This window comes from Coloeus monedula (assembly GCF_965178545.1).
Source record: "Coloeus monedula genome assembly, chromosome: 17".
Taxonomy (NCBI): domain Eukaryota; kingdom Metazoa; phylum Chordata; class Aves; order Passeriformes; family Corvidae; genus Coloeus; species Coloeus monedula.
In genome coordinates this window covers 3,446,753-3,472,929 of record NC_138797.1, presented here as the reverse complement: position 1 = coordinate 3,472,929, position 26,177 = coordinate 3,446,753, and the positions used below count along the sequence as shown (strand labels likewise).

General features: G+C 43.2%; 1 protein-coding gene across 1 annotated transcript in view; it reads right to left on the bottom strand.

Annotated features, from left to right (window-relative positions):
• Positions 1 to 26,177, bottom strand: part of PTPRT (protein tyrosine phosphatase receptor type T) — a gene marked incomplete at both ends in the record, with an annotated part of 423,019 nt that overhangs the window by 29,051 nt on the left and 367,791 nt on the right. The window contains 6 exons of the mRNA XM_082292624.1: positions 2,296 to 2,383; positions 7,920 to 8,107; positions 17,432 to 17,467; positions 17,668 to 17,745; positions 23,674 to 23,822; positions 26,058 to 26,105. Of these exons, the coding sequence (XP_082148750.1) occupies positions 2,296 to 2,383; positions 7,920 to 8,107; positions 17,432 to 17,467; positions 17,668 to 17,745; positions 23,674 to 23,822; positions 26,058 to 26,105 (587 nt within the window). The remainder of the gene's footprint in view (positions 1 to 2,295; positions 2,384 to 7,919; positions 8,108 to 17,431; positions 17,468 to 17,667; positions 17,746 to 23,673; positions 23,823 to 26,057; positions 26,106 to 26,177) is intronic.

The following is a 26,177-nucleotide window of genomic DNA, read 5'->3' as shown; positions in this document are numbered from 1 at the left end:
GACCCTGCCCCTGACTTCACTCAGGGACTTTGCCCAACTCGCCCACCAGTGGAGTCTGGCTCCAGGCTCAGCTGATAACTTTGCAATGGTTTTACAAAAACATCTGATGAATGATATGCTCCTTCCTTAGGCATTCCTCTTTCCTTCTCCCTTCTGAGTCTTCTCAATGTCACTATTGTAAATTTCTAAATTCTCCTTGCTGACTTTTAAAAGAGCCCTTGTCTCCTCCTCAAACTCTTTGTTCTGATATATATTTGAAGAGAAGAAAGCCTACTCCACCCTCTCATCCCCATTCTGAAATCTTTCCCAACAGTCCTCAAACTTGAGCTTCTTTTCTGACACTTTATCCCGTGCAGATTCTCATTCCTTAGCTCTGATTACATTTTGCATTCCCTGATTCAAGTTCATCACCTCCTATCTGCACTGCTGCTGTATTTATATTTAGAGCTAAAAGGCTCGCGTCATTCTTCGTTAAACAACAATTTGTCTTTGTGAATACCTTCCCTTAAGATAACATCCCATTTATCTTCCTTGATTTTGCTTCCTGAACTCCTCACATTTCACTTGGATTTCGAGGTTTTCTCCATGACCACTTTTAACATAAATGAGATGGAGGCTTTTGCACACAGTTTTGCTTCTTTTTGCCTCTGCTTTTGAATTATGCCAAGTGCTTCCTCAAAATCATACCGAGAAACAAAGTCTTTCACATTTCTTTCCTTTTATCATACCTTGGCACTTCCACTTTCAATCCTGTGTTTATAGCTGGATGATTCATCTGTCTTAGACTCATTTAATTGAAGTTAATTGTATAGACAGATAAATAGAGCCTCTGTCTGGAGGTCTCTCTTTGCCACTAGGGCACAGAAAGCTCACAGCGAGGTGGAGCTGAAATTAAGGGAGACAACTTTCATGCTAATTGTAATATTCCAGTACTGTCACTTCCATTTTCCACACGGATAAAGAACACTGGTGAACTTGGTGACCTGCTCACAACCAACACAAAGCCAGCAGCAGAACTGGAATCATCACATCAGGGCTCACAAACTTTAATCTTCACTTCCAGATTTCTTCATCTTTACCATGGGGTCCTTGAACTGAGCTGTTCTATGTCATTCCCCAAAACTGTCACATGAATCATTTATTTCAAGGCTTCAAAGAGAGGAGTAGTTATGTGTGAGGTGAGGTTTCATTATAGAGAAGTTGGGTTTTGTTGTTGTTTTGTTTTGGTGGTTTTTGGTGGGGTTTTTTGGGGTTTTCTTTTGTAATTCTTTAGTAAAATCAATGTGTTCTAGAGGAAATTTATTTTTAACCCAAGAAAAAAATACAGTATGAAATATATCACTCAACATGACTTAACTTTGCTCTTTGAGCATTCTACAGATCCTCCCAGTCATGAAAATCTATGGCACATTCATTTATATTCTGATTTCTTGTTCTGATGGTCTCAAGCTTGCCTTCTCCAACTTGATGCAGCTCAGCAGCCCTTGAAAATAATGAATTCTCACACCTCCTCTCCCCAGTCATTATCAGGAATAGTGAAACACTGTGGTGAACTGCCTGGAGAGCTTGTGGGAAGCTCAGCTTTGGGGAGCAACTTTGGAAGAGGCTTCACAAATATCTGATAAAAATGAGGAAGGTGAATTTAGTCCTGCTTTGGAGAATAAAGCTGACCTAAATGGTTTTATGGAGTCTTCCCTGCCCTGCAGTTCTGCTATGCATTGATATTCCTGTAACATCAACAGGAACTGATCATTGAAAGAAGTGAACCAAGAAGTTTTAGTGCATTTTCAGTTGCCTTATTATGATTCTGAGGCAGAAGTTAAGCTTGTCCCACCCTTCAAACCAGCCCTCTGGGGACAAGCAGTGACTGCTCCACTGGCTACCGACCACAAGGAAGGAGAAAACCTGACCTCTCAGCCACAGCTAAAAATCTGATCTATCTGCAGCTCCTTTTGTGGCACTGGAAGCTCTGAGTTTTGTAGTAAAAATAGACAGAAAACGGACATCATCACATAAACAGTGACAAAAGGATTTAGCCCTCAAGCTACAGACCTAAAGCAAAAAGCAAGGCAGGTAGAAAATGTGTAACAACATGCAGTGATGTTATGTAAAATCATGATTAAAAAAACATGAAATAAAATAAATCCCAGGAATAAAGCCTGTAACAAACAGACTGAACTACTGAACGCTCAGCACTGTTAGCCAGCTCCTGGTGAGCTTCTCAAACACAGCCTTCTCCACAGCACACGTGTGAGATCTTACAGAAAGCTCAGTTTAATGTGAATTTACACCTACAGGAGATTATGTTTCCATATCTGTTCTTGTTGCGGTTCTCATCCTCCTTGGCCGTATCCCAGGACGCCGTCTGCCCCTCAGGGAGTGCCTGCAAAATAAACAACAAGGGAGGGCTTAAAACACCTGGCCAATGCCTCCAAGTGGATGAAGAGGCCTAAAGAAGAAGAGCAGGGCAAAAATAAAGGAGCTGAATGATTCAGTAGCTGGCCAAGGAAAGGGCACCTCCACTCATGGCAAAAGCAGAGCTCGGTGCAGACCATTTGCATCTCTCGGCTTCTCCCAGGCAAGAATAATTTTCCTCCTGCTGCTTCTCCTCTAAAAAGATCAGGAGAATTTGTTTCTGGCTGCACCGTCCCAGGTTAATCTCATTTCCCCTGCAGAACAAGGCTTGGGGAGATTTCATTTGACTACACCTCTAGGAAAACCCACATGGTTGAAACCCAGCGCTCAGCCTTTCATATTTAAGCTGAAAATAGAGTGTTTTCACCTATTTCTGTGTTAATAATGGGCAATACAAGGCATTTACTGGTTTTCTCTGGGGAAAGATAAAGCAGCTCAGGGTTTTAGATTATGTGTAAGAAAGAGAGAAAAAACGAGGTAAAACATGCTCATGAAGCACGAGAATAAACAGCCATTTTCCTAAAATGTGCTCTTTTAGTTGAGGAAGGATGGGGAAAAGGAACTGGCAGCACACAGTGCCACCCTATCTGCAGCTCAGCCCTACAACGATTCTGGACACCCTTGAATGAGCCATTTTATCCTAGAGACAGGGCCAGGAGGGATTTTCAAGGCAGAGCCTGGAAAGCAGCAGATGGCAAAGGACAAGGCTGGAGGATGGTCCTTCCTCAGAAAAATCATGGGTGAGGAGAACAGCCCCTCCTGAACTGCCTCGAGAGATCTGCCTCCCCCAAGATGTACCCCCCAACACGATTCTACATCACTAAAACCAACACTGTAAGTTGTATTATTTCTGGTCCCTGGGGGATTATGGAGGGTTTATACCACAGTCGTTGTAGAATCACATCTGCCTCAGCCAGCAGCGGGTAGTTTGACACAGCTGTGCTAGCAAATGAATTTATATTCATCTTCACAAGCCACCCAGGTCTATTATGTGCCTGAATGGAATAGCAGAGAGACACAATTAGGATCTACAACACTGATGTTACAATTAAACTTAATATGAACAAACCCCTGGCAGAGCAGATCGCTGTGAATTTCCCCCAAAGGGTTCCAGGACAGAAAATGTCAGGCACTGCAGCACTGCCACGAGCTCTGCTGACAAAGACAGGGACACCAAGTTCCCATTCAAAAGCCCAGGAGAAAGAGTAATAACTCTGTAATTGGTGAGGGCTTTGATCACACATATATTTCTTTTGCAGACTGTTGTTTCCAGAGAGCAGCTCATCTTCTGAGGAAAAACACCCAACCAACAAACCCACACACAACAAAAAAAAATCCCCCAGTGAAAGAAAAGAGGTGAAGAAGGCTCATTTTCATCTTCAAAGACTGAGGAAAAAGGTGCTTTATTTTTCCACTAATATCGAATTACAGCAGATTGACCAGAGAATGGCAACAGTCATTAGGTGCCTAATCAGAGCTGTCTGAGAAGAAAAAGAAATAAAAGAAAATCCTTTCTCCTGACTTCCACACAGGAGAAGCTATCTTGGCCAGAGAAAATATATTCAGGGCAAATAAATCCCTTTTCAACAAACCGTATCCTTTCATTTGATTTGAACATGCAATTCTCCACTGAAATTGATGTTTTTATATTTGCTGATAGAGCCTCCGAAGATTTAGGAGTCCAGGATTTTTCATCTCATTCAATACCACAGAAATCCCTGCTTTCCACAGAACTGTCCAGCTCTGAAGGAGGGAGCACAGCTCTGGTTGGGGAGGAACACAAAGCACCTTTGCAGGGGCACCCCTTATATCCCTACTTTTATAAACACCAGATGAACAAATCAGAGTAACTCCATGTACAGCCCAAATAATCTCTCTGTGAGATCACTAAAAATGCAGCACCAAGAATTGAAACGACGTTAAAAATAAAGGCAAGAATATGGATTATAATTGGCTTGCATCCAGAAAATGAGGAGCACAGCTAATGCTTTGTTCCTTCAGGGTTTTTTTGGTGCACTCAGTATCTCCATAATTGTAAAAAGAGTCTTGTTTCTATCTGCATTATCAGCAATGTTAAATCAGGACAGATCACTCAGGCACTGGAATTTAATCCATTTTTCACAGGAGTGCTCCCCCTTCTTTCTTTGACTTGGTAACAGCAGAATTTTAGTGTTCAAAAAAAACCTATACTTGATTTTTAGGCTTTTTCTACTTTTAAAACTCTCTAAAGTTCTTTTAGAGAAGTTTTATGAAATTTATACTGAAATATCTTCCCACTAGTGGAATTTAGGTTACAGCGAAGCTTTTTAAACTAAATTGATCTAAATTTTAGCTGAAATTACAAGGATAGATCTCTCAAAGTCAGCTTCATCTCAATCAAGCTTCCTAAGAACCATGGCCCAGACATAACTGTGTTCCCATTAAACTGAAGCTCACTGCAAGCCAATTTGAATTTTGAATGGATGAACTTAGCTAGTTTACTGTTTGCTTTTAATTTAAATACAAAACCTCGAATCCTTCATTTGCACTGATCCACCTCAATGCTGCAGTTTTACTGCCAAAGGCAACGACATCGATTCAAAGCCTTCCTGTTCATCCCAAAGTGTGCCACAGAGTCCTGGCCCTCTCCCTGAAGCCATCTTCTTCTCAGCAGTGGTGGAAAAACTGTTCCCACAAATCTACTGGGAGCCAGAATTAAAAATTACCTGGGCAAAAAACCATAATCTGAAAAAAAAATTTCAGTCATTCATTTTGCAGCATCCCATCATAGACCAGACCACCAGATCTTCTTCTGGCCACATGAAAATGGGTAGGCAAAAATTAAAGGGTTAAAATCCAGAGGTGACTTCCACAAGCTGAAGACTGTCACTATGAAGGCTTGAGGAAGGAGCCACAAAATCTGAAATAACTAAACAGTCTCAGTAATGCAGCAGGAGAATGTACATTAGTGACATCCTAAATCATCACGGAAAATGAGTTTGGATAATTAAGCTTATTATCTCCTCAGCCAGTAATTGGTGCTTGCAATAAGTCCATGGGACTGGTCCCACAGCTCCCAACAAATCAGAGCTGATATGTTCTGGAGAAGGAGCTGGTGACATTTAAATGTGTCCCGTTTAAATGTTTATGGCTCCTCCTAATCCCAAACAGTGCCATCTACCCCCAGCGCCACTGACAGATTTTTCTCTTCTGTTCCACTCGTTTTATCACTGAACAGAAGCAGCAGCCAAAAAGGCCCAAAGTCACACTTTGCCCTCAGGTGCAGCAGGCAGCCCCAAAATAACACAGACACGGGGAGTGCTGACAGTTTCCTGTTATTCATACCCAGTTATCACCCATTTCACACCAGCCCTGACACCCCTCACACAATCCCATCCCGCTTCTCAGCTCCGCCTGCAGCCACCAGGAATATTTTTCTGGATGCCCTCAACAAAACACGCTGTCTGTGCTTCAACATGTAGGTGCAAGCATCCTTTAAACAAACATGGAATGCAATTTCCAGGTTACCCAGCGGAGAAGGGAACGCACAGAGATAAGAGATTGTCATGTGTGACTGATACGCTCCGTTCAAAGTGATTTTTCATGAGAGTAAAATTATTTGGTAACATGTCACTAAACAGGCTGCAATTTATGCTATCAATTTGCAAAGTAAGTAGAAAATCAGCTCCTTAGAAGAAAAAAAAAGAGCATATTTGGAGGTGACACTGATATTAGTGTCTGAAAACACATTTTAAAAGAGACATCAAATTCTTTCTCGAGATTTTATCAGCTGCTCCGCAAAGCGTCTTGCAAAGCCAATTTTGCAGCTCTGTGCTCCTGCAGATCCCAGGCTGAGCCCCCACTCTCAGCCAGCTCAAACCTCCCACCTTCCAGGAGCTCTCACACTCCCTGACATCCTCCCTGATGCTATTTGGAGCTGAAGTGCTGCCTCCATCCCATGCTCCAGCCCCCAAACCCCACCATGGAAAATGCCTGCAATTACAGCTGAGGGAAGGGGGAATGGTGCAGGGGATTCGTGAGTTTGTGGCATTCTCCAGGCCAGTCCTTGTAAGGAAAGGAATTATGCAAATCTATGTAATGTCATCACTGTTATATACGTCTGTAGACAGCACTTTCTGGGAAAGGCAGAACTCGTGGAGCTGAGAGTTGCATTGACATTTTTCATGCTAATGTGCTATTTTGATAATTAGCGATGCCAGCGCCAGAAAATTACTATATGCCAGCACCTGTTTTCTTCTTGAACATCAAGAACTGGGTCTTAGGGCATCTGTAATTGAGCTCAATGTAGTTTTGGGTACTCTTCATGGAAATGGAGGCCAAGGGGGGCCAAATAAATCTCCTCAGAGAATTATTACCCTTTTTCAATATTAAACAAAGCTCTTTATATGATAGTTTAATTAGCATGCTCGATTATGGGGCAAGAGTGCCTAGACCTGGTTAACATACAGTTTCCAGAAACATTTGCTGTGACAGTCTTTGAAGCCATCTGATTAAAAAAATGCTCCCTGGTGAGGACCAGGGAAAGATGGGCTCTCCATGACAGCAAACCCCAGCACTGAGGACACAAACCCCACGGACCCTCACTTGCAGGGTGGAAAAGTGAGCTGTTTTCATTAAGTAACTTATTTTCACAGCTGTTACATTATTTTTAAATAGTTTTAATGCCACTATGCATATTAATTGCTTATTGCCTTCCCACAAGCTTACTACACTCATTATAATTATTGCTTGCTAGAGCCGAGTCTAGTAATATGTTTGAGGATATTTCACTCTTCTGTTTGCTCTCCTCTAAATGTGTTTTCCTCTTCCAAATCATTCCCAACATCATGTCTTCTGGTCATTTGGATTATATTCCTGGTCATTCCAGCTTGCAGGGGGAAGAGGTGAGGGGAAGGAGGGCAGCTTTCATTTCTCCAGCTTACCCTTTACTCCTCTCCTCACATGGAGCTGGAGGAGGATGTCAGTCAAGCCTATTCTGAGCCAGAGGTTTGATCATATTGGAAAATTTCACCTTCATTTAAGCTACACAAATACCTGCCCTTGACTTGACAATTCTGCATTCAGGTCTTTGCTCTGTGATTTAACTTGATCAATTATGAGAGAGCATTTGGAGCTCCCAAAAAGCTCAGGCAAAACCCCTTCCTTTTCTCACAGCCTGGCTCACAGTGCTCAAGGGAAACACATCGAGAAGGAAGGGACTGCACATCCTGTGTTGGGTTCAGCACCTGTTGAATATTTACTGTCTGCTCTTTACGGGACAGGGGGATGAGCACAGTGTCACCCACTTAGTGCTGCAATAAACACCTTCTCTTTGGAACAGAGGGCCTCCAAAGACTGACAGTGCTGTGAAATCCTGCCCTCAAAACCAAAATCAGAAAGAAAAGGATTAAGAGGGTGAATTAAGGAAAAGAAGCTCTCACAACCAGTTACCCTCCCCTCCCAAGCTTCTATCCCTCACGAGTGCAACTTCCCTACTCAGTCATGTGAAGAAAGGTTCCTCTCACCTCATACTCCTCCTTGAATCCATAGCCCTGTCCCCTCTTCATCTGGGTGATGTGCTGCAGCAGATCTGCCACTCGGATGGCCGGCTGGAACTGCCCCTGGGGGTAGGACATCTCCACGGGCTCGCAGCTGCGGTACGGGTGGGTCTGGATGGTCAGGGTTGGCTGGGCCATCTCGCCATGGCTGCTGTCTGTTGGAGAGACAGGGAGGCAAAACAAGCTTTCAACCACCTGGTATTTCCAGCTTCATTCTCACTCTGTTTATTTAGCAGCACCCCGTAGGTTGGTGCAGGCAAAAGGAAGTGAAGAAATGAACAGGAAGCACACACTTGCCCAGAAAAACTAAATCACACTTGAATATTACTTGGTGTCAAGCAGACAAACCCAAAAAGACAGGAAGAGAGTGAACAACCAGTCAGGTTAACAAGGATATGGCACATTAAGGGTGAGCTCCCACAGTGACTCCAACAGAACTATGTAGCTGTCTTCCCAAACCTGCAAGGAACACGGCTCAGAGATACATACAGATGAGCAAGAGATTCAGGCAGGATTTGGGGTGTACAGCATGAGATAACTGAGAGGGACCCAAGTGAACAGCAAGCAGATGATTAGCATTTCAAATAAGTCAGGATGTTGAGGAAAATTCAACTGTTCTGCTAGTTCAGGCCTAAAATTTTATATGTCACTGACAAAGATGTAATATCATCAGGAAAAAAAAATAAACCAGCATAAAAATGTAGTTATCTTGCATGCAGAAATTTAAATTTCAGATATGTAAACTTAATAGAAAATGCAGGTTTTTTTGAAAGAAGTGGATTTAAAGAAATCCATCACTATGCAGATGGAATTGCAACTTCATATCCCAGGAAAACTATATGCACAACAAAATACTCCCAGTGAACTAACAGAAAAGAACTTAAATAATAACTTCAGTAACCAAACAATTGACTGGAACAATCTTTAACAACAGGAACTCAGACTAAATTAAAAATTCAATGTTTTATCCAGCAGAGCCGACCATATTTAAGTGGTTGGCCAAATACAGCATTGCTTTTTCCTGTGCTTGCAGGGATCTGAGATGTTCAGGTCCTTTCACACATACAACCTGCATCAATTCTTTCTGGCCTTACCCAAACCAAGGTATTAGCAAACAGAAAAAGTACCTCCCTCACATTGTTCACAAACCCTCCTGGAGCTTCCACACAGGACTTGTTTGTTACAGCAAATTCACAGACAAAGAGCTGAAACACCACTCCTTGAGAGCAACACTACGGCCATGTTTTTAAAGGGATGAAGATTAAATAAATCAAATTGCAATTTCAGGGTGATTTTTGTGAGGCAGAAATAGGCTTGCAATGCTCTGGTAAACATTGCTCTGCTTGAGAAACCACCGTGGAGTCTGGGCAGGGGCTCCCCATGTCCGTCCTGTAGAGGTGGGCAGGAGCAAAGAGCTGAGGGCATCACACTGCACCCTCAGCAGCTGGCAAAGGACAGACTTGACACACAGCACTTTGGCTGGTTTATTGTTAGCTATGGGGAAGATGTGAAGGCAGGGATAAGCTCTGTTTGGGAGCTGCAGGACTGTGAGGAGACAGAAATGCCAGCAGTGGACACTGCTGCAGGGCAAGCTGATCACCAGCGTGACATAAAAACGGCTGGTGGGTGAATTATCAGAGCTGCTGAAACACAGCCTGCTCCTCTGAAATAAATTAGCACAGTGATCACCTGCTTTCAAGATTAGACTCCTGAATTTCAGGATTTCTGAGTCCCAGGTTCTCACAAACACTGTCACAGTCCCAGGACACTCAGAAATTTACGGAACTATGGCTCAAGCAAAGCAACCCTCACATACAAAATGTGAATAAATTTGGGATTTAAGGAAGAGTAACATCCAAAGCATTTGTATAATCATCCCTAATGCTCTGACTAATGACAATGTGAGAACTCTGAACAGAGGGAATTTCAAGGCTTATTAATTCCCCTAGTTGGATTCACTTTCCCAGTGCATCTTTGCTCCCCTATTCCCTATTAACCTCCTGTAATGAAAAGGAGAAGATTTTTATTGCAGACCATTTCCGACAGACGCACTATGCTTAATTTTCCATCATTAGGTTTAATACAAACCCAATTTCACAATTGGCTTCTCTGAGGAACCTGCAAGTAATGCCGCATTTTTATCAGCCCCAATTAAAAAACATTACGAGATCCCAATTCGAGAGGGAGTCTTAAAACTAACGTGTGGTTCTGGTGCTAATTCAGGCAGGGCACACACAGAGCACAGGCAACTTGTAAAATGGAGCTGAGATCAGCCAGCTCCTTTGCAGGAAATTACTAATTTCTCTCTTCATCAGTTCCTTTAATTCTGGTGTACTTGGCTCTCTTCTCAAAGAGATGTGTCACAGGGAGACGTGAGAGCCAGGAAAGTGGTGACCCCTCCCTTCCAGAGTAATTTTCCTCAAGGTAGGCACTCATGGTATGGAGCTGGGACTAGAAAAAGGTGCTCAGCAGCAAAGAGAGGTCTCTGGCCTTCGAGTCCATAGTGACAACTGGTCTCTTTGGTCAATGAGATAAAAATTAGTGCAAATCCCACTGATTGTAGGAACAGCTCTTGTGGCATAGAAGCACAGAATGGTTTGGGTTTGAAAGGGACCATCTCGTTTCACTATCCCAGGCTGCTCCAAGCCCTCTCCAAACTGGACTTGGACACTTCCAGGGACCCAGGGGCAGCCACAGCTTCTCTGGGCACCCCGTGCCAGGGCCTCCCCACCCTCACAGGGAAGAATGCAAAGTGTGATCTGTGGCAGCCCCTCTTCTGTGTCTCACCCAGGTGTTTCTGCTTAAGGAAAAGCACCACACAATGTGGGTCACCCCACTCTCTACCCTGGGACACACAGCTGAAACTGCTCAGGCCATCACCTCCTCCAGCCCTCCGTGACAAACACATCATGCATGGCACCTGTGCTACCTGCAAAAAAATCCCAACCCCAACAACAGCAGCAGCAGCTCTGGACTCTCAGTTACTCCCCCCAGAATTTTATCTGGGCCAAGTAAAATGTAGAGGGGTTTTTCTGGACACAAACTGCTGTGTGTGAGCTGAGCTTAACACTTCCATGTTCTGCTAATAAAGCTTGATGCAAGTAACACATTGTTCCCTTTCCATCTAATCACCCCACGAGTGTGGAGCTAAGCACGGGTAATGAGGCGTTCACACAAGGCACGCACCTCTCAGGATGTGTTTGCAGCAATTTTGTGAGCAATTCAAAATGCAGGTGGGAGGGGAGGTGGCAGCAAACTGAGCTCTCACTAGGACAGTCAACCAAAAGAGTCTTTGGAGGGCCGGCAAACAGGCTTTGCTTTCCCTTCTGTTTGCAGCTATAAACCACATCTCATTTCTTTTGGCACCATTATTAGTGGGAAAGACAACAAAGATTCCAGCAAAGTCAGGGCTGCTGCTTTAATTGTTGCACTAAAGGCAAGTTAAAGTAACTTTCCACAGTCCCTTTTCTCTGTCTGCTTCTCACAAATGTGTCCCCAGTCCCTTGCAAATGCAGATGACTTTGCAGGACAAATTGGCCAAGACTTTTCACTAAATTTTTGGCAGTGTCTATAAAGCACATGTGCCTTTGGTGAATTTTCAGTGAGAAAAGCAAAACAAGAAAATAGCTTTTATTTAAATGGGAAAGTTGTGTGAAATAATTTGCTCTAATACTCAGAAACTACTAAACACACAGGATCGTGTATCAGGGTTTTTTTGGACTATGTTTCATATGCACATTTATCCTTATCAGATGTCCTTTTGTTTTTGATAGGAACACACACCACCATATTTCACTGCATTCCACGGATGGAATACTGCTCCAAGAAATAATTCAAATTACAAACATTTCAAGAGGTGGTGATTCCACTCTGACCCCCAAAACTGTGGAAATGGTTAATTACCCTTGCTGTCTAAATATTTCTTAATTGCAATTTGATTTTGCTTAGCTTCGATTGCAGGCACTGAATCTTATTACACCTTCTGTTAGATTAAAGAGCCCTCTGAGCATTTGAAATCCTGACCCATGCAGGCACTGATCAAATCGCTTCTTCAGTTTCTCTTTGATAAAGTAAATCAATTGAGAGCTTCTGAAGTCCCATTAGGGCAGGCTGCTCAGGGCCCCGGTTCCCTCCTGGAACAATTTCCAATTTTCCACAGTTCTATTTGTGCAGCTGTAAATAAGGCAGGTATTCTGCATGTTGCTGGCAACATGCTGTTTGTGACAGGATTATTTCTAATATCAGCAGCTTGTGACAGCAAAGTGTGTTGTCAGCTTGTTTGTTAACCCTTTTCCGTGCCACACTTACTCCCCATACTAAGGTGTCCTTTGCCAACTCAGATGTTTTGATTTTGGGAAGCTGGCATTTTCATGATCCCCCATTCCTGGAAGTGTCCAAGGCCAGCTTGGACAGGACTTGGAGCAACCTGGGACAGTGGAAAGTGTTGCTGCCCATGGCAGGGGGTGGAAGGAGATGAGCTTTAAAGTTCCTTCCAACCCAAACCATCCTGTGATCAGCTTGAGAGTTCACAGAACACTCTGAAATTTTGTAGAAGACAGTAAATTAATGATTCCCTGGCTCTCACATAATTTGGCTGATTGGGAAACTCTTCGGTTATCTCAGCTCATGTTAGCTAGTGTGTAACTGCAGATAAGCAAATTTAACAATGGTGACTCCACATGTTCACAAATTCTCCCTGCCTGAGAAATGGTGCTTTTTGTGTGTGTCTTTGCTGGGGAAATAATCATGACCTTGCTGAAATCAACTCTGAGGTCTTATTGTGCCAAGAAGTAATGGAGTCCAGCATGCAGAGAGGAGCTGGAGCAGAGGTCGCTTTGGTGGAATCTTCCCCCATTTGATGAGCAGCCCTGACAGTGAGTTATTAGTGCTTGCCTGCTGCTACACCACCTTGTGTTCGATACTTTTGTGCTACTCAGACAAGTAAAGTAAATATGTTTGCCTCCACAGAAAAACTGATGAACTTCTCCATAAATGTCACAGATAAGATGAAGAGCAGCTGAGAAATTAGATTGCCAGTCTGGAAGCAGCTCTGTGTGATCAGAGCCCTGTGCAACATCCCAGTAAGGCTTCTGGGAGGGGTTCTGCTCGTCCAGAGCACCTTTGGGGACTGAAGCTTTAGGTGCTTTTCTAGAGATCATTTGTTTTGTAAACATAGGCTGAGAAATGGGTATCTGGGCACAGAGTATGATGTTGTCTCCTGACCAGAAAACTCACCCATGCCTCTCACAACTAAAAGCAAAGGTGCACTGATGTGTCCTCTTCTACATGTGGAGAAGTTTCTCTCAAAACTTCTGCTTTAATGGCCATAAATTCCTCCTGTGTCTGAAATGACAGGCCTATCATATCTGCTTATATTTTTATTCTCTTAGCCTTGGCAAGTGATAAGATGCGATGCGACACCCTTTGCACAAAATAAATTAAGTTAGGAGTGGTGTTTGTGATGGATTTAATTACACACAGAGCCAGTCTCTCCACACTAGAGTAAGGGTTGTCAATTCTCTGACATCTTCCGAGGGTGACTAGAGCATGGCTAATACCTCTTCCCCTTACACCAGGGATATGGTGCAAGATGAAAAATAATTTGCTTTTTTGTGTGTGTCAAGGCTTTATTATATGATAAATACCCAGCTCTAATACTCCATCTACAATACCAACAGTGGTATGGCAAACCAAAGGCAAAACATCATTTATCTAATGGTATCAACTGTGCTCTGAAAGGGCACATTCCTTAACAAAGCCGCCTGACAGCAGGCTTGACAGAGAGCAGAGGGTGCACCTTTCATTTCAAAGGCATGAAGAAGCTGGCACATGCCCATAATTTTTTTGAAAAGTAAGTAATTTTTTTCTAGCTTCTAGAACTTTGTAAGAATTGCTTGGTTAACACCAAGCATAAGAGTGTTCTAATCTTATAAGACTATTTTAATAACAATATTAGAGTATTCTAATATTATGAGAGTATTTTTACATAAGAGTATTCTAATCTTACAAAAACTATTGCATATATTTTCTTCACCAGTTAACATAGAAGAAAACCCTGTTAAAGATGCAAAGAAACTGTTTTGGTGAGGTGGGCAATGATTTGGGATTATTTGGTACAAATATAACAGTGCAGCTCTTCGGATGTGTGGACCTCACCAAGTCAAACCTCTCTTTTCCTAGGTGAAAAGAGGCTGCCAGACCAACCCACCACTCAGAGCAATTCAGTTACAGCTGGAAAACAACTGGAAACTTCAAAACAGCACATGAAACTATGAGCCCCAAAGACTGGAAGACAGAGTTTTCCAGTTCTGCAGGCAGGAAGAAATGTAAGAGAAATTCACTCCAGGCCCAGCCTGCCAAGGTCTGCAGCGCCACTGCTCATTCTGCCCCTGGCCAACCTCAGCAGAGTGAAGTGGTGGGAAAACCTCTCCCACAGCTCCTTATTAGAGGCTCACGTGGCCTGGGAGGATTCTGATGCAACTGAACAGGTCAAGCCATTGAAGTTTTGAGCACCCATTGCATAAAAGTAACTCATCCTACAATTTAAAAATCCAGTGGCGGAGGCACCTGCTAAAGCAGCAATGCTGGCTTCTTAACATCTTTGAGTTATTCAGACTAGGTTGGGGATGTACCCACAGCAGACTGATTAGGGATGGGCAAAAAAGCTACAGAAGTCTAAAATCCATGGAAAATTTCTATGTCTTTCTAAGCACAGCCAGTCTGTTGTCTGAGGCTTTGTGACAGAGAGCTCTCTCTGCTGGTTCTGCCCATCTGCAAGGCACTGAAATCTCTGTCCTCTCTGCAGGGCAACGACTCTTGTGAGGATCCTCATGAGCAGCTGGAATAAGAACAAGGCTAAATGTCCTTTCCTGCTGCCAGGAGATGCCAATGGATGCAAGGGAAGGACATGCTGGCTCTCCTGAAGAGACCGCCCTGATGAGAACATCTGAACATCCCCAGAACATCTTCAAGAGCTACTGGACATGAATATTTTCCCCAAAAGTATTCATGCTACCTCATCTTCAAGTGGAAATCTACCTCCTTTATTTTTCAGTGTTAGATATTCACTTCTCTAGTGAAGAAGTTTGAGCAAAACATTTAAAATCCAGAGTTGTCCACAACCAGAAGAGAAAATTACTTTCCTAAAACCATGCATTACATAAAAAAGTATTAATCAGGAATTGGGATAGAGGCCAATCCCAAATCTCCTGTATCTTACATGTCACAGCCAAGTCTGGAGAGCTGTGCAATACTGAAGATACAGAACATTTATTAGCAGAAGGCATAATAGATGAGAACAAACAGTACTGAATTGCAGGTAGTGCCCAAAGACAGATATTGGGAGTGGGATGACTGATGCCCTTTTTAAGATATGTTCTTCTTCCCTGGGAATTCATATTAATAAACATCAAAAATTAAACTTATTTTGCTCATACAGCAACATCCAACATCTGATGGATTTGTCTGAGAAACCAGAATGCCAAGGTTTTAATTTGTCTGCAAGAAATTTCTCCAATGTCAGAGGCTGTTTCACAGGCAGTTAAATTCAGGTGGAACTGGGGTGGTACCAGTCTGTGTAATTCATGTCTTAAGAGCGCTCTAAACTTCACTTCCCATGTGTAAAACAGGGATATCAATCCTTACTCAGATATAGTGCATAGTAGAAATTTGACACAGTTTTGAATACATAAGCACAAGGCTGGTTAGATTCCTATTTCCTCTTTTTCCTCTGCAAAATTCGGAGTTTTAGAAGTTTTGGGGGCTTTTGTTTTGACATGAGAAGCACAGAGAGAATCTCTGAACTCCTTGAGCTTCAGAGTACCAAGTGTGCAGTTAATTCCTTAATTCCATCAGGGCAGAAGGGAGAAAGCAGCTCCCCCAAAGGATGGCCAGGTTTTCCCAGATGCCAAATACCAGACTGGGAGTGTCCGACATCTTCCATCAACCTGCAGGTCAGGGCCTTATTTCTAAAGTACAGCCAAAAAATAAACCTGCACTTAGGTTTTTTTATTGACAACACTGACTCTCTGAGAAATGAGGCCAAACCTTCTGGGAAATGGAGTCCTTTCCTTCCCCACCCCATTCAGAGGCCTCATTCCTTGCCATCAGCAATTTGACAGGCAGCAGGATGGATGTGTGTGTTGTGGGCAGCCCCTCCAAGCCTCTGTGCCAGGCTGTAAACCAAGCAACAGCCACCAGTTGTCACTTGTTCCTGGTCTAACTGCAGCCCTTCCACATGTTCTGAGTGATGTTTAGAGCAGTCATGGTAGATTACTGTGTCTGGAGGGAACATTTACTGTAGATAATCCAAACTGACAAATCCCGCTGGCTAGATTCTGATCAGCCACCCATCATCCTTCTGCTTCATAGCAGAGGAATTCATAAAGCACAGAATCAGAACGGTTTGGGTGGGAAGGGAACTTAAAGACCATCTTGTTCCACTCCCCTGCCATGGGCAGGGACACCTTCCACTAGCCCAGGCTGCTCCAAGCCCCAGTGTCCAGCCTGGCCTTGGACACTTGCAGGGATCCAGGGGCAGCCACAGCTGCTCTGGGCACCCTGTGCCAGGGCCTCCCCACCCTCACAGGGGAGAACTTCTTTCTAATCTCTAATACAGCCACAGAACAGCTTCTGCCTCCCAGGACCTGCCTATTTGTTATCCTCTCAAATCCATACCTGGCTGCCTGAAAGATTTAGCATTTAACTCTCAGGTGGAGCAACTTCCCAAACCCCAGCCAGGAATTTCTCCAAATAACCTTTAAACATGCAACTTTATCCAAAACTGCAGGTTCCCACCTGCTGCAGACATGCAAATCCTCCCTTATATTTGCAACCCTTGAGGCACAAGGTACAGCTGAGCCTCACACACAGCACAGGGGGGTTGGTTTTAAATGAAAAGAGGGCAATTCAGCCTAAATACAAAGAAGAAACTTTACATAAAAAGGGTGGTGAGGTGCTGACACAGGTTGCCCAGAGAGGTGCAAGATGGCCCATCCCTAGGAACTTTCCAGGTCAGGTTGGATGGGGCTCTGAGCAATCTGGTCTATAGGAAAGTGTCCCTGCCCATGGCAAGGGATTGGCCCAGAGAGTCTTTAAAGATCTCTTCCAACCCAAACTATTCTGTGGTTCTATGTCAGCTGCACAGGCACAACCACCTGCAGGAGTCAAAACCAAGCCTGAGGCAAGGCAGCGTGTGGGAATGTGGCCCAGAACCCCAAATCTCAGTCACAAAACCAGACAGCAAATACTTGAAAGAAGGACTAAACCTTAATTTCCGAATTTTCCTTCCCTTTGAAAGCAATTAACAGCAATAACAAAACATGAGCGAAACAGAAGTTTCCTGATTAACACATGACCACAGGATTAATTCTGATTTTGGAAGCCAAACACTCCACAGTGCTCTCTCCAGGTTATTTTCACGACACTGAGCGTGTGTCTGCTCTCCAGTTCAGCCCAGTACACCATACCTGTCCTCTTACCTAACAGCGTGGTCGATGGGACGGTGTCTGATGATACTTTGAGATGGAATTCCGTTCACCCACACGACACGGATCAATGGAAATCAACAGGGGATCAACAGGAAAAGAAAAGTTACAGAGAATGAAAACAAGGTTAGCTGTGCCTCACACTCAGAAGCCTCAGTCTATAGGTCATTTTGGGTAACGTACAAAAGCAAAGAAAATTTAGGAATGAAAGAAAAGTCTGGCACTAGTACCTGAGTAGTAGGAATTCAACATAGATTTGCTCTGAAGGGTTTTGCTTTGGACAGAAAATGAACAAGGAGAGGGTGATGCTAGGTAGGAAAGACATAAGGAAAAGACTTTAGACATATATTAAGAGAGAGAAAGAACAGGGAGAATGTTCCTCAAAGAACACAGTAATATGGGATATATAAGGCTTATCAAAATGAATTATATTTTTCATTTCAACATGCATATTACATTTATTACATTGTCATCATGATGGATTTTCTTTAATATAAGCACTCTAGACCCCAAATATAGGATTACAGTTACTGTAAATCAATGTGTTCCTAAACAGGATACACACAGAGCTACATTCATAGGTCTATATTCTAAATGTTCTTTTTTTAACCGAAGGAGCAAACTTAGGGTTTTGTCTCTAAGAGAAAATTCCTCAAAAATGACCCCCAAAATACAAACTACAGAGAATCAGTATTTTGACAGTAAAATAAACCTACTCAAACACCAGGTACCACAAAAATACACAGGTGGGATAGCAATTTTTTGGTTAAAACATCACAAGATTACAAGGGACTTGTTCTTCAACCCAGGACTGTTCATAGCAAATCCTACAATCCCTTCCCCTGTGAGCTGGGTTCTTTCAGCAGGACAAGCATCCTTGCCTTCTCCCATTACGGCATTAGATTTCTCTGGACAAGAATCCAGAAATTTCCATATTAATCAAATCAAGTATTTCCCTATTAATCAAATCTTTTTTTGAAAGGAGGAAGGGCTCAACATCTTCATGGTAGATTCTTGTCTTGATAGTAAATTTATGAGGCTGGTTTATACCTACAATAGCAAACATGTACATGCTTATGGTAATCCATCATTTTTGAAGGCATATTCTTTTGTTATCACTCTGCATTCACTCTCAGAGTTACAGGCATTTATTTATCTCCTCCTCAGAATGCTGGGAAACAAGCTAATACAAATCTCAGTACATCAGAAAGATGACAACAGATAACACAGGAAAACTATTCCATAGCCCAACAGAAGCAGATAAAACTAAGTGTACATCCGAGTAATTTCAGAAGCAATTTTTCATATCTATGGAGCAAACACAGCTTAAAAATTTCAAGTTACTCTGTGGGGAAACCCAAAGAAGTGACTGGTCTAGGGAGTTTCATAAAGTCAGAATTACCTCCCGAGCAGTTTATAATCATCTAGTTCATGAACTCCCTCTTGTTCTGCATTCTCCCACCATATTTTCAGACCTACATGACTTGGAAACACATTAAAACAATCAAATTCCTCACAGTTTGGTCAGCTGGAGCTCTGCCCCAGGTGCCTTAAAACATAAATTTCCTCTGCTTTGGGGCCTCTTACACTTTTCTGCTGTTTGTCAGGCTAAATCAGACCCTTCTCTCACCACACTTAGGACGTGGCCACTTTTGCAGGTACATAAAATAAGATCTAAACAGAGAAATTGGTTTGCCCAGTGTCACAGGGCAAGTCAATACTCAGGGCTTGGAGCAGGACTCAGTTTTCTGGGATTTGGGAGTATAAAAGAACTCATAGGGCCATACTGCCTTTCCAGAGCTGCTGAGGGTGAATTACTCCAAACACCTCATATCAGTGAGTTTGGTTAAAAACGTTATCAGCTGAGGTTTATGAAATGAGCTGTGTTTGTGACACAGGGAGATGACTTCCAGATTCAGATTAAAAAGGAGGGAAAATACCCAAACCAAACCCAAACAAACAAAACCAAAACCAAATCCAAGCAAAAACCCAACCCAAAACCAAACCAAATGAAAACCAAACCAAAAAAACTAAACTAAAACAAAAAAGAAACCAAAACCCCAAAACCCACAAACACAAAAGAGAAGTTTCTTAAAACTTTGGAGAAGTTATTCCCGAAATCAGTCAGGCTGTATAATGAGATGTGTACACAGTGCTGCTTTCTAACCAGCAGCGCCCGGGTCTGTAATCAAAGGAAACACGTCCAGGGAGGATTTCACATCAGGGTAGAGATTAAGACTTCATTAAAAATTCTCTTTGTGCTCCCTGGAGTGGCACGTGAGGCCACACGGATCCCTCCAGTCATGCAGAGTGGTGAAGGCTCCTTCCTATTCTGAAAACTGTTCTTTAATTTTTATAACATTTCCTAAACTAGCAAACCCCACAAAAATCCCATGAAAGCCAGTAAAAGGGACTTTAGTATATTTTCCTTTTATGCTTTTGATAAAATGTGGGTTTGTCTTTTATTTTAAAATTATTTTAAGAATTTTTTTACTGGAGAAAACATCTCATATCCATGACCCTACAAGTCCTTAGACTGCATTTAGCAGGTAACCTAGTCATGAGTGAAAATTATCTGTGGGGTAGGAATAAGAACTATGTCTTGCCGTATTTGTCTTTTGTGAAGACCTTTGCATCTCACTGATCACAAAAACATAGGGGATTATGGAAAGGTGTGAATTTCAATGTTGCTTGGTACAAATGGATCCTTTAAACCCCGCGTGCCACTTGCCTACACCTCCCTCTCATCATCTTCTTCTCATAAGTAAAATCCCACTGACTTGGTAATTTATAGTTGCGGTTACTACTGCAAAATTCAGTCCCCCACTTCCAAAATGCTCTCTGTACCTGTAACATTAAAGCCACTCCTTCATCTGGATCAGTGTCCCTCCTCAAGGGTGTCTGGAGAGCTGTCTCCCCCCAAACTGAGATGTCACAAGGGTAAAGCACACCTCAATAAATCAGTCTCCTGCAAAACTGGCTGCATTTTAAGGGGTTAAAACCTCAGAATCAAATAGTTTCTGTCAGAACCCCTGCAAGGATATCAGCATGGCTCTGCTGGGGACAGGGAATTCTCCTGGACAAGGCTGGTCCATAGCATTTGAGCACTGCAAAGTCAGAAGAGCAGTTCCTTTGTGCAGAGCACATGGTCAGCGCAGCACTGCTGAGCTGATCCACTGCTGCTTCCCCCATCACAGCCAAACTGCACATGATTTCTGCATGGCAACAACCCCCTGCACACCTTTCTGCTCAGGGCAGGCACTGGGGGGCAAAATTAGGTCTGCTTTGTCTCCCATTTCCCATCTTATTTCATAAGAACCTTGCCCTGAGCCAATATCTACATGTGACTGTGCTGCCTCCCAACTCTCCTGCACACCAGGGAACTGCTCAGCCACTGCCAGGGCCATCATCTGCCATTAATGGAGTTAGGATATACTTTTATTTAAAAAAAACCCCAAGATATTTGAGAAAATGAACAACTAACTGTGATTGTTCATAATCCCTGAGTAAAAGCAGACAAGCTGGAACAGCCATGGACCAATCCATGTTTCAGCAAACACCTTCTCTGATTCTGCAGTGTCAGAGACAGAGGCCAAGTCCAAAAAATCTCTTTCATTTCAACACCTGTATGTACCAGTGAGAATTCTGCTAGGATAACAACTAACACTGCAGCATGGAAAGAGGGATGAGAGGCTTTGCTTTGGGCCAGAAACGATAAATGCCCAATTCTCTTCCACTTTTCAGCAAGACCTGAGGTCTTGATGCCCCAACAGAAAACAAGGGCCTGATAAGCAGGAAGGCAGCTGTTCATTTTTTAGCTCCCTCATGGAGCAGAGCATCAGGCAACACCCTTGAGAGTGGGATTTTTAAATCTAACTGATTTTATAAAATAGTCCTGTGTGGTGACAGGGCAGGGGGATGAGGTAAGCAACAGCAGGAGGGTGGACAGGGCTCACCCAGAAGCAGACCAGTGGCCAGCTGGAGAGAGCATGGGAAAAGAAAAGCTTCTATAGGGACTCATTGAATTTGTTCTGTCTGAAAAGTTATCAGAATTATAGTGACAGAAAACATAAACTGGAGGCAAGGACACAAGCCCTGCAAGGACACTGTATTCAGCAGGTGAACTTGCTTACAAGACATCCAAAAATGGAGGGGTCCTACTTAGCGAGTTGTGCTGCTCTGTTTGATTGTTTTGTGAGCTGGCAAAGCGATCCTGGCATTGGAAACACTTTGCTTCTCTTGGGGGGCTCTTCTTCCAAAAGGAGAGGGGCATTTCCATGTCCCTGCTACAGCCAGCTCAGGCTCCCACAGCTGAGGGGCAGGATGGAGAGGGGGACTGCCCATCATCAGATGCTGTAAATGCTATTTACTGTTGGCAGGCAAAAAACAATTTAAGAAGGAATCTGACTGCTGCTTAAGACAGTTGATTTCAACAGCTCTGGTGGATAAACCCTGTAAAACTCTATTAGTTAGCAGGAAGGTTAAGCAATAATCCTATTATGTTACTCCAAAGTAGGCCTGTACAGAACCCAGAAGTATTAAACTTTATTAAGGCTATTTATTTATTTATTTATTTATTTTAAGACATTTTTTACCTAGAAAATTCCTGTATCAGCGTGTGCAGACTACTGCACAGAACTTACCTCCAACACCTCAGCATCCTGGACTTGGCAGTAAAAAATTTGGAGAAATCGTGAAGGTTTATTGATAATTATTTCTCATAGATATAACGAGTTTTAAGAATTCTCCCATGACTGACTCAGGTTATAGGGGGAGGCAGTGATAAAATCTGCAGAGAAGTCAGACAAGTAAAGGTCTAACTGATTTAAAAAATTGAAAATCCAGAGTGATGTTTCTTCACAAAATTTGATACCTCATATTTTCTGCAGCTGCTATTTCACGAAAATGACTCAACTGTTTTAATTAGTCTGTCAAAATACCAGGGGGGGGAAAAAATGAGGTCACATTTCAAGCTTGTCTCTTTTCTAATTTTCTGATTGGAGAAAGAATCCCCAAACTTTTAGAAATCCAGATTCTGAGGGAAGTGTTAAATACTTGCTTTTCCCTACATATTCCAGCCAAGCTGCCTGTGCTGTTTCGGGGATGGCTGATACAACACTCTCTGCTGCTGTCCTGGCTTTCAAAGCTATGAACCCCACGGAACTCCTGCTGCCTCCTTAGGAGATAGAGCTACTCAGCACCTGAGAAAATTAGATCTTGACTGAAGTAAATTTAATATCAGGGAAAAGCGTTCCCTGCCAGCGTCGGCTGTCCCAAACACCTATTTATCCATCTCACAGGTGTGTTACACAAAGTGGCAGTAGCAGCACATGCAGATGGAATTTGACATGACCTGCAGAGAGAGGGAAAGGAAGAATTCACTCAACCTGTCCCGCTCAATTTGAGATTACAAGGGGAGGTTTCAATGATAAACCACATTTTGTACCATGAGCATTTCCATTTTAGTAATCGGGGGGAAAAACCCCTTTGCTAAAGATGCTTAATAAAGAGTTTTAGGACACACTTGAGTTTCAGAGCTGTCCCTTGTCCAAACTAACAGGCTGAGTGTCAAAAGAAGGAGTGACATGCCCATAGTGTCTAAGTTTAAATTTATTTAATACGAAAAAAGTTTACAAATCCGCCATGCAATCCACCATGCACTCAACCTGCATCTAGTGAGGCTAAAGTAGGACTTTGTGCTGCTTTACCCACAAAACTCTTTTAGCTACAGAGGTCTGAGTGGTTTACAAATGTTAACTAAGATCAGTTTTACTGAACCCGTGTGAAGAATAAACCGAGGACACAGACAAAGGAAGAAATGCTGTCTTTCCATTCCAGTTCTCTAGCCAGGGGACCAGGAGACCTTCTTTCGTAACAATTTCATACAGAAAATGTTATTTCATCCTACAACCAGCTCAGTGATTTGACTCTTCTACTCACAAAGGAAAAGTTACTTCGAAACAACAAATAAACGTGCCTCTTATTCTGATGCAGTTATTAGAACAGGCTTTATAAATTATTCTCAGTAGATTTGGACCCAGAGGAATGCTCTCCACCTGTCTGACAGATAAACCAGGGGCAGTGCCAGAGACATTCCAGATTTCTATGGAGCTTTTGCAACGATCTCTATCACTGCCATTCCTAACTCCTCAACATTGTGCCCAAAGGAATAGGTCCTTTTAAGAACCTAGAGCTCTCCAAGGGGGTCATATCCATTGCAAGCAAGTTAAACTTACTGAATCCATTAACATCTTGGCAGCTGGAAGAAAAAGCTTCTTCATTGTGAACAGCACTGAGTTTGGTGGAGGTCTTGTCAGAAGTAGCCACGGGACCCATCTCCCTCTGCGTGCTGGTCTGGGTCTCCTTCTGCTTCTTGGCTAGCTTCCTTTGGGGTGGTTTGGAGAGGGGAGAAAGCAAGGTCAGTTTGCCCTCATTAAAAGCAAAGCAATGGCAAAATATTTTGACAAAATTACCCCACTTGGTCAGACATGCAGGGCACGTGACAAACCAGGAAACCCCACGGCTTTTTAATGTAACTTGTGGAGCGCCAAAAATATTGTGATACCAGCCTGGAGCTCTCCCTCCCAGTCACTCATCTGGCACAAACCTGCATCACCCCAGCAGTGGGAGTGCTTCCTCAGCCTTGGACAGGGTGCAATGGGTACAGCTCCTGGAGTGGGTGCCTTGGACAGGGTGCAATGGGTACAGCCCCTGGAGCAGGTGCTGCGCGCTCCAGGAGGAGCAGAGGGCTCGGGATGGGAGCACCGCTCACTCCAGGGTACCAGGACATCTGCATCCACCCCACGGGATGCTCTTTGAGAGCTCCAGGGGAGTGTGAGACCTGGCTCTGTGCCACCTGAGAGCTGGAGCAGAGTTCTGTCCTGTCCCCAAGCAGAGCAGTGAGGGCAGCAGCCTCCTGATTCCTGATACACGCTCGAACTGCTCTGGAGATCCCCCGGCAGTGAAGGGTGGGGCAGTTTAAAGGTTGAAGTTGTTTTAGCAAGGTCCAAATATGCCCCTGTTCTGGGAAAATGGGTCTTTCCTTGTTTTGAGGAGACAGCAAAAACTTTGTCAAAAGCAGCAAGGCTGCCTGCTCTGAAAACACTAACAAAGCTGAGAACATAAGAGGCTCCTCTTTTGCAAACACAGGGAATAATAAAATGGAGAGAAGCAGGAAAAGTGAGCTGCTAAGCTTCCACTGACATTTGACTGCCCTGTGCTTCATTCGTATCAGAGAGCAAAACCCTTTAAAAATGAATGTGTGACATTCTACAATCCACACCTTGAAAAAATATCACACAAATCCCTCGCACCAGCAAAGAACTTTGCTTACATGACTTCCCTAGATAAGAAAATAAAACAAAACAAAAGGGAGAAAAACAGCTTACTGTAAGAAGGAGCTTTAGTTTTCTTTCTTTTCTCCAACTCAAAGAAGAAAAAAAATCCTAACAACTAAATCATTTTGCAAAGAGGTTTTCCTTCTCTAAAACAACATGCTTGTGGTAAGTACTACCCATCTTTTCAACTTAATTAGATTCTAAAAAAAAAAAGGTGCTCCTTGCAACATAACCTAACAGGCTCCATTTATGCACAGAACATTTCAGAGTGGCATTTACAGGCAAGTGCAAGCACACAGCTGAGCTCCAGCCTCCAGGAGTTGGGCAGCATGGCCACTTATACTTGTTTGCAAAGAAGGGTCAAAGAGAGCTAAATCCTTTGCCTATGTCTGTGGGAAAAGCCTATTTTAAAGCAAAATAATCCAGATCAGGAGAGCACAAATTTATGGAGAAAACTCGGATGTTTGTTGCAAACTTTTGAACAAACACATCTGTTTCATCCGCTCAGCCAGTTGGGGTTCAACCATTGGTAAATCAGTGGTTCCAATCCAAGCCCAGAGCTGTTCAAATTGGGTCCATCATCACAGGGGGCTTACTCAGATCTCCCAAAACCCCCACGGTGTACCCACTTGTGCAGATGAAGATGCAAAGAGGGGAGCAGTCCTTGAGTGATGAAACAAAAAGCTGGCAGTTAATGATGTTAAAAGCTTTGCTTCCAGTGTTCAGCAGTGTTGGCACAGCCAGATTTAGGAACCGTGAGCTGCGGACATGGGAGCCCCTATTTTTTTGTGCTGTGGTACCTGAGGTAACTACAATAGTCTTGAAGTGTGTTAACCCTGCCATGTGGTTCTTTTAATCCTGATGATTTGCTAATTGTGCATGTCTGTGTGAATTCTTTGGCAACAGGAATTAAAATCACTCAGTGGGAAACACTAATCCAAAATGCAGAAGTCCTTAATAACAAGCACTCTGGACTGCTGGGGTGAGCCACTACAGACGACCACTCCTGATGGTTGAAAATGGTGAGTCAAAAGGGGCGACTTCCTCATTCAATGCAAATTAAATTATTTGTGGCAGTAATTATCTGTAAGTCCCCATTGCCTGGTATCTTTTCAGAAACACCAACAGGCTACAAAGAGCTGGAATTGGCAAACTTGTTTTGTCTTTGAGTGAATGAGCAACAACATTTCTGCATGTCCTAGGCAGGAAAAAAATGACCCCAAACCCAAGCCCCTTAGTCCCCAAAGGCCTGCTTACAACAGCCCTATGCAAAGGAGTTCTACCTGGTCCTGTAGAAGACAGAGAGGCCCCTAAAACACTGGCTTGAATGCCTAAAAAGAAAAGGTGATATGAGTTTAAAGTTCTCAATCTACCTCGCACACACAACCCAGGTCTGCATCTGA